Here is a 7,921-nt window from a genome sequence, read left to right as displayed (position 1 = left end):
CTACTCTCTAATAATTTGTGTCCATCGTTCCTTGTCAGTAATCAGTTCCTGGTTCGCAGTCCAGCATTCAAGACTGTGTTTTACCCTTTATATCACAAGGTCTAAAAGGGTATAAAATACTGTAACAGATTTATCCCAAAACCAAGTTGCCTCTGGGACTCACCATGTGGCATGCTTGGATATTCTCCCAAATAAGATTTGCTCCTATGGTATTTACTCTCAATTTGTAGCTCATGAAAAAATGGGTTCAGTTTTGTTATTTTCATATCTATATGTATTATGGTATTTAATATAAATGCATTTTTGTAACTTCATGATGTAACTGGAAGTTAGTCAAGTGAGGTATTTAGCACACACCTAAGGTATTGTCTGCCTGTTATGGGGAAATCACTCTGTAGCAAAGATATCTAAGAGAAAGGGTCCATCAGGCCAGAGAAATGCCAGGTGCCCGAGGGAGACATTTTTTTTGAGAAGTCTCATGCTCATGGAGACTCATAAGCAATTAAAATAATGTTAAGGGGGGCTGCCTTTGGAGGACTTTTTACAGTTGAGATAAATCAAGGCCTTTTGGATCCCAGGCTTTGGTGGTTCAGTGGCCCAAGCAATCAGAGCTGGCAGAATCAGCAGGAAAGCTGAGTTCTGGAGACGCTGGCAAGGGCTAGGGCTAGGGTGTGGCTAGATGAGAGGGTAAGAAACTGTACTTGTTCTATTTGTCTGCCTCCACACTTATGGTCAGTTTTACTTGTACAATTCTTTTCTCCTGCATAATAAATCCTTTTGTTGTTTTGTTTCCCGACTGCTTATGGAAAAAGTGATCTCTGGACAAGTGATAATCTAGGCTAGCCCTTTCTATGGAAAAGGAGGCCTAATATTTCTCTTACAACCCAAAGGGAGGCCACCTGGAGCTGGGAGAATTCCCCTTGCTGCCGCTGTGGGGTTCAGTATAGGGTTACCATATGTCCAGGTTTTCACAGACACATCCTGTTTTCGGGTCTTCCCATCTCCGTTTGGGCAGTGTTTTAAAATATCAACAAATGTCTGGGCTTTTGCTCTGCTTAGCATCAAAGTTTTCCCTGGCACTTCCCAGCCTGCCCTAGCAAGGAGCTGCTTGGGGCTGGGGGGAACAGGAAGAGGGTGACTGGAGACAGGGGGCATCACATACACCTGCATGCACACATGCATGTGGCCAGCATGCAGCCTTGAAGGGTGGGGGAAGTAGCTGCAGCAGCTGGATGCAGGTAAGTCTACGGGGGTGGGGGGTTGGGGGGCCAGAGCCTGGGGACTGTCCAGGGGAGCTGTGTGGGTGTGCACACATATGTGCAGCAGGGGTGTGTGGAAGGGACAGGTGTGCGAGGGGGGGTGGTGCCTGCTGGCACTGGGGAAAGCTGTCCAGATGCTGGAGCTGCAGCAGGGCAGGAGAGGCACCTGACCCTCCAGCGGAGAAAGGGTGTGGGGGGCCCTTTGGGGGTAGCCGGGAGCTGCATGGCCTGACCAGTGACACCAGGGCCAGTGCTTGTATTTGCAGCGGTGGGACAGCTGGGAGCATGGGGCAGATGTAGTGCCAAGGGGCTCTGGGTTGGGAATGAGAGGCACCAGCATGATCTGGGGGGTGGGGTACCATAGGTCAGGGGTGAGGGGCACCAGCAGAGCTGGGGAGACTGTGTCTTTGGGGTGAGGGACAGAGGGAGGGCATAGGCTTATCACTGCCACAATCATATTACCCCACCCCTGACAGGTGTCCTCCTTTTTGAAACTGGAAATATATGGTACCCCTAGTCCAGTATAAGGGCAGTGGAACTGAGATGTGTGGAGGTAAGGAGTTATCCTAGGGCAGGGGTGGGCAAAATGCAACCCGTAGGTGGGATGCAGCCTGCCAGGCCATTCTATCCAGCCCGCAGGACCCCTAAAAAAGTTAGAAAATTAATATTTATCTGCCTCTGGCTGCCTGTCACGCGGCCCTCGATGGCTTGCCAAAACTCAGTAAGCGGCCCTCTACCCAAAATAATTTCCCACCCCTCCCCTAGGGCAATCTCAGCCTGTTCCAGGACAAGAGGCAGTACACTGGAGAGAAACTTGGGGCTCTGAGGGTCCCACACAAATGGATGTGTGACAAGTACCTTCTGCTTGATCATCAAGCACATATATATTAGAGCACATTACTTTTATTCAGTGCTTAGGAAATTATTAGAAAGTCTGTTCCTCAGTTCAGGATTTCAGACAGCAAACAGAATGATTTTTCAGGCAGTACCCTCACAAAGCAAGCCCAAGTAAACTAAGCTGCTTAACTCCAAAGAGTTTACAGCTTTTACAAATTGTCACATTCTCATTTATAAAGTTTAATATATCATATATTCAGCTTAAGATATGTTGTACAACAACAAAATTAATTTACAAAAATATAAAAATAGGTTATGCAAGGGTATACTTGTACTACACACACACAAACGTATATGCATTTGTTATGTTAAAACTCACAGAAAAGATTTTCAGAAGAGGAATTGCTTATTAGGGTTTGATGAACAATTAACAAGTTAACTTATTTAACACATTTCCCTCCTCACCGTGAATCGTCTCCCAACAGATAATGATTTTCTCAAATTCATTTGCTATTCAGAATAAATGTATAAACATTTGTTGGTCAGTAGCCAATTTGGAGCCAGCTTGCTTCAAGTGTTTTGTTAGTTTCTAAACTCTAACTAGATGTCAGAATTCTAGGATGAGGTCCACAATTCTGTGAAACTGCTAATTCAGTGAAGATTTAAGTACGTCTTTCATTTATACCACATGCTTAAAATCAGCCCCATTTAGCAGAAGTCTTCAGTTCTCCTAAAAATCAACAGAACTTAAGCTCTTGTTTCAGCTCGTTGCTAAACATGGATGGTCTTACACAGGGGTTGGCAACCTTTTCTGGCTGTGGGGCAAAATGATCCACCCTGGGCTTGAGATGGGAGGGGAAGCACTTGGACCCTGCTACCAGCACTGTTCGTTCCCCAGTCACACAGAAAGTGTCTGCAGCTGGCACTTCTTCCTACAACAGCATGAGAAGAGTGCTTGCAGACAGAACCCTGTCACTGAATAGCAGCGCAGTCCCATGTCTACAAGCTGGGTCCAGCCTGGAGGCCACTAGTTGCTGACCCCTGATCTTACATGTGCTGAAGTGCTTTTCTGTACCTGGAAATACAGAACAGCCTTAACACATCGCAAATTAGCTGCTTTACTTCATTTAGTTCTTCTCACAGTACCGTTAACATAACAGTATCAAGTCACTTAAACCAGCTCTCTTATCTTGTAAAGAGCTTAATGTTATCTGAAACATTTGCGAGGGAGTGCCTAGAGCTAACCTGCATAAATTAAAGATGTCTCTCCTACAGTTATTCCCTTCAGCCTGCAAACTACCTTTTTTATCAATTAATAAAGTAATGCATATTTCATGTTACCTGAAAGAATAAGGAGCTCAATGATCTCTGCATCGCCCAGGAAAGCTGCAACGTGAAGAGGGGTACGTTTCTCAGCATCCTGCAAAGCAACATTGCACAGCTGTGAACTATGGCCAGCAGATCAGTGCTAGTACTAATTAAAGTGCAATTAAATTTTAACAAACTCTTCATTTTTAACAGCTTCTCACATCAGAAAGATGAATCTCAAACAATGAAGGAAAGTCTAAACCAGGCACTCTTCTTTAACAATCCACTTTGCTGCCACATCAGTTCCACCAAGAATCTATCCTATGATTTGGGCAGGGGGTGGCATAGCTTAGAAAGTGTTTAGCAGTGCAGGCTGAACATTTTAAAAATTAAACTAAACAAGATGGACCAAGACTTTACTACATCTTTTCAAAGGTCTGGACATCAGAAACTGTTTTCAATTTTCCTACCCTACCAACTACTCATGTGCAGTGCCTTAACTTTAATGTCTCAGGAAACACTGCATACATCTGGACAGAGTATGGTTTCCTTATAAATAGGGACCTACCAAAATCATGGAAGTGCATTCCCAGTGGCTCCATTAATCCTGCTGGTTTTTCCAGGCCTCCTCCCCCTGCCCCTGATTGGCAGAGGAGCCCTGCAGGCCCCACCACTGATTGCTGGGGAGGCAAAAACCATGGTTTTAAATATGCTGCAGCTTTTGCCTTCTGGCCAATCAGCAGCAAGCAGTGGGGCCACCAGGGCACCTTGGCCAATCAGCAGCAGGAGGCAAAAGCCATGGTATGGTTTTTGCCTCCCCAGCGATCAGCAGCAAGTGGCAGGGCTGCCAGAGCCCCTCCACCTATCGGGGACAGTGGGGGCCATATGGCAAAACCATCCAGATTAAAGGAACTCTACAGAGTGTACTTCCACCATGATTTTGGTAGGTCCCTACTTATAAACCAGTTTTAAATAGGTTTGTTATATCAATTTTAGATACCTCAGGGCAAGAAGGGGTTAAATACATTTAGAAGAAAAACCTGCCTGAGTGCTGTATTCTGGAAATAGGCCACGAAGCAAGAAACATTAAAAGGAGTCCAGACGAGCCCCTGAAGAGACTCCTTGCTGTTTCTAGTGACAGGAAGAGAGGAGTACCTGAAAAAGGAGATGTCCAGAGACAATGCAGAGGACAGACAGGCAAGATGAAAGCCGCCCGAGAGAGAACAGCCAGGCAATTCTCCTGACAGAAATGGTTTGGGCTTTGGAGCAGAAGGACTTTGTCTGCCGTACTGCTGTAGGCCAGGTATGTCAAACTCATCTGGCCCCATGTACTGGGTCCAGCATGCAGGCTGGTGCAGTGCTGGTGCCACACAGTGTGCACCCTGGACCACCCCACATGCTGCTTGCATGCAATAAGCACTGGCTCCAGCCCCACACACCATATGTGGCATGCACCAGGCATGGCTTTGGCCCTACCCATAGTATATGGGGTGTGGGGCTTGTTTGGGGTATGCACTGCATATGGCATGCAGGACCAATCCAGGGCTTGTGTTGGATGTGGCACCTGAACCAAATAAACCCTATGTGCTGCGTGTGGCATGAACAGCCATTTTGTAGACCTAGTCTCAACCAGCCCCACACCCAGCGTGCAGGGCTAGTCCGGTGCGGGTAGCACATACAGTGCAGACTCCAAAATGGCCCCACATGCTCCAGTTCTAGCCCAGTATGCCATGGCAGCCCCCCTCAGACCAGCCCCACACACCACATGCAGCATATCCCAGCCCCAGCTGCAGCCCTGTATAACATGTGACCAGTCCAGAGCCCATGCCACGTGCCAGACCAGCTCTGCATGCTGAATCCAGCATGCATGGCCAGTCTGTAGGCTTGATCTGGACAGGCCCCAGATCCAGCATGGAAGGTCAGTATAGCATGGACACAACATACAGTGCACACCCTGTGTGGTGCATGCCCTAGACTGGCCCTGTGTGCAGCATAGCCAGCTCCAGCCCTGATGCTATGTGGAGCCTGCACCAGACGAACTATGCGCACTGCATGCAGCCCAGGAACAAGGGCCAGAGCATGCTGCGTGCACTGTGCAGTGCTGGTCCAACAACCATGGACAGTACTGTGGCCTGGATTATAGGGCTCCTTGGGCTGGATTTTTGACAGCTCGGCTTTAAGGCAATGAAAATCGTTGCATTTTAAGAAGAGCTGAGTGCTTTGCTGCTTGTGACTTTGGGTGCACTCTGTCACCTTGAAGAGCTAAATTCACTCTCCAGAAACTGAACCAGAAGGCAAAATGAATAACCAGTGATATTAGGGATGAAAAGTTCCTGAAGTCCAAGGATCCAGGGACTTACCCTCTCTAGAATTTATACTTGGGCTAGCTTCAGGGGATGCTCAGAGACTATACCAAACTGGGGATCCCAAGCAAATGCTTCTCAGGAAATCCATGGCATCTTCACAAAATGATACTTTCTGTTCTTTATTACCACTCAAAAACATGTAAGATTTACAGCACCGTCACTGGTATGTGAATCAGTGCCCTCTGAAAAGATCAGGGTGGTTCACACAACAGACCTATTATTTCACATTCTCTGCGAACTCAAGGAGCTGTCTCTGAATTGGGTACGTTATTCCACATTTTGTATATTTTCTTTACTAACATGACTAACAGAGACTTCAATCTTTATTTAAAAAAAAAGAGAGAGAGAAGCTGAGACATTGGAACAAAATGGGAAGTATGCCTTCTCTTAATGCAAGTCAATACCATTTGGGCATCTAATTCACTGCCTTAAACTCCATTTAAAATCTCAACCTAGACTGTTAAATTATACATTCATTTCAGTAGGCCTGAGGAGTCTAAATGAATAGCATACTTCAGTGGGGCTTTTTGGTGTTTTTATCTAATAGCTGATTGAATCAGCTATTAAATAAAAGTGCAAAAAGCCCCGCTGAAGTGCATGAGCTATACAGATGCTCGGCGAGCCAGGTCAAACTGTCATGATTCCTCTTCCGGACATGCACTGCACTTGGCACGGGGCTGTGCCAAGCTGAAAGTAAGCACTGCTTGTTTGGTTTTTTCCTATGTCTCTAAGCACCCCTAATGTGACAGAACAGTTCCTAAAGAGCCATTTGTTTCTAGCACAACTTTATTCTCCACTGATACTTGAGTTCCAAGGACAAGATAATTTTTCTTTGGAAAAGAACATAATTCAGTCTGGTACCTCAAACAACTGAAATACCACAGAACTTTCTCCCTTAATCCCAAATTAAACACATCACTCCAAATTGAATGGAAAGCTGCTTTGCATATTAGTTAGCCAAGGTTTCCAAGCCTCTAGGGTGTGCATGCACGTGCACCCCGAACGATACCTAATGCTCTCCACTTCAGAAACCAGTACTACAGGCATGAAATAAAGATTTAGTAACATTTGTTTTCTTGTGGAGACCTGATAAAGACTGAATATTTACTGCTATTTACCTCTACATATTCTTTCAAATCTGTGTACCAACCTGAGTTCAAATCTGAATCTGGTCTGCCCGATCCCTACTTTAATGTACACAGATGACACCTTCATAATGTCAAAAACCCTCCATTGGATTACAGAAAGCAGTTATAACTTTTGAGCATCTTTATGGACAAAAATAACTTAAAGATAAATTATGACTCGGACTTTAGATAAGCCCAGTATAGATACCAACCCACCAACTGTTCGTGCTGACATAGTAAAGGGGTACCTGGAGGGGTTGAACGAATTTAAGTCAACAGGCCCTGATGATCCTCTAGGGAGAGGAAATTGAAGTCATATATCTTGACTTTAAAAAAGCCTTCGATCTGGTATCCCATGATCGCCTCTTAGCAAAACTGGCCAACTGCAGCTTTGGCTTCACCATGATCCACCGGCTGGGGAATTGGCTCCATGGTCAGACCCAGAGGGTGGTGGTTGACAGAAGTCAATCATCGTGGTGCGCTGTGACCAGTGGGGTCTCTCAAGGCTCTGTCCTTGGGCCTATATTATTCAACATCTTCATTAATGATGTGGACATTGGAGTCAGAAGTAGACTGGCCAAGTTCACCGACGACACCAAACTCTGGGGTAAAGCGTCCACACCCGAGGACAGGAGGGCAATCCAGGCTGACCTTGACAGACTCAGGAAATGGGTGGACAAGAACCTGATGGTGTTTTCACACCGAAAGATGCAAGGTTCTCCACCTTGGGAGGAAAAACCTGCAGCATCCTTACAGGCCCAGCAGTGTTATGCTGGCTAGCACTACGGAAGAAAGAAACTTGGCGGTCCTGACAGACCACAAGATGAACATGAGCCATTAATGTGATGCTGCAGCTAGTAAAGCGAGTAAAACACTGGCTTGCATCCATAGATGCTTCTCAAACAAATCCCAGGACATCATTCTCCCACTGTACTCGGCCTTGGTGAGGCTGAAGCTGGAGTACTGCTTCCAGTTTTGGGCTCCACAATTCAAAAAGGATGTGGAGAAGCTTGAGAGAATCCAG

At 46.1% G+C, this 7,921-nt stretch overlaps 1 protein-coding gene across 8 annotated transcripts in view; it reads right to left on the bottom strand.

Moving 5' to 3' along the window:
• The window catches only part of ANKRD44 (ankyrin repeat domain 44), a 224,220-nt gene that overhangs the window by 109,179 nt on the left and 107,120 nt on the right, over positions 1-7,921 (bottom strand). For all 8 annotated transcript variants that reach the window (XM_019554076.1, XM_019554078.1, XM_019554082.1 and 5 more), the window contains exon 3: positions 3,438-3,516. In XM_019554076.1, the coding sequence (XP_019409621.1) occupies positions 3,438-3,516 (79 nt within the window). The remainder of the gene's footprint in view (positions 1-3,437; positions 3,517-7,921) is intronic.

Source organism: Crocodylus porosus, unplaced genomic scaffold (assembly GCF_001723895.1).
Source record: "Crocodylus porosus isolate Cpor-Errol unplaced genomic scaffold, CroPor_comp1, whole genome shotgun sequence".
NCBI lineage: Eukaryota > Metazoa > Chordata > Crocodylia > Crocodylidae > Crocodylus > Crocodylus porosus.
The sequence above is the reverse complement of the archived record's forward strand: the minus strand, read 5'-3'. Positions and strand labels throughout refer to the sequence as shown.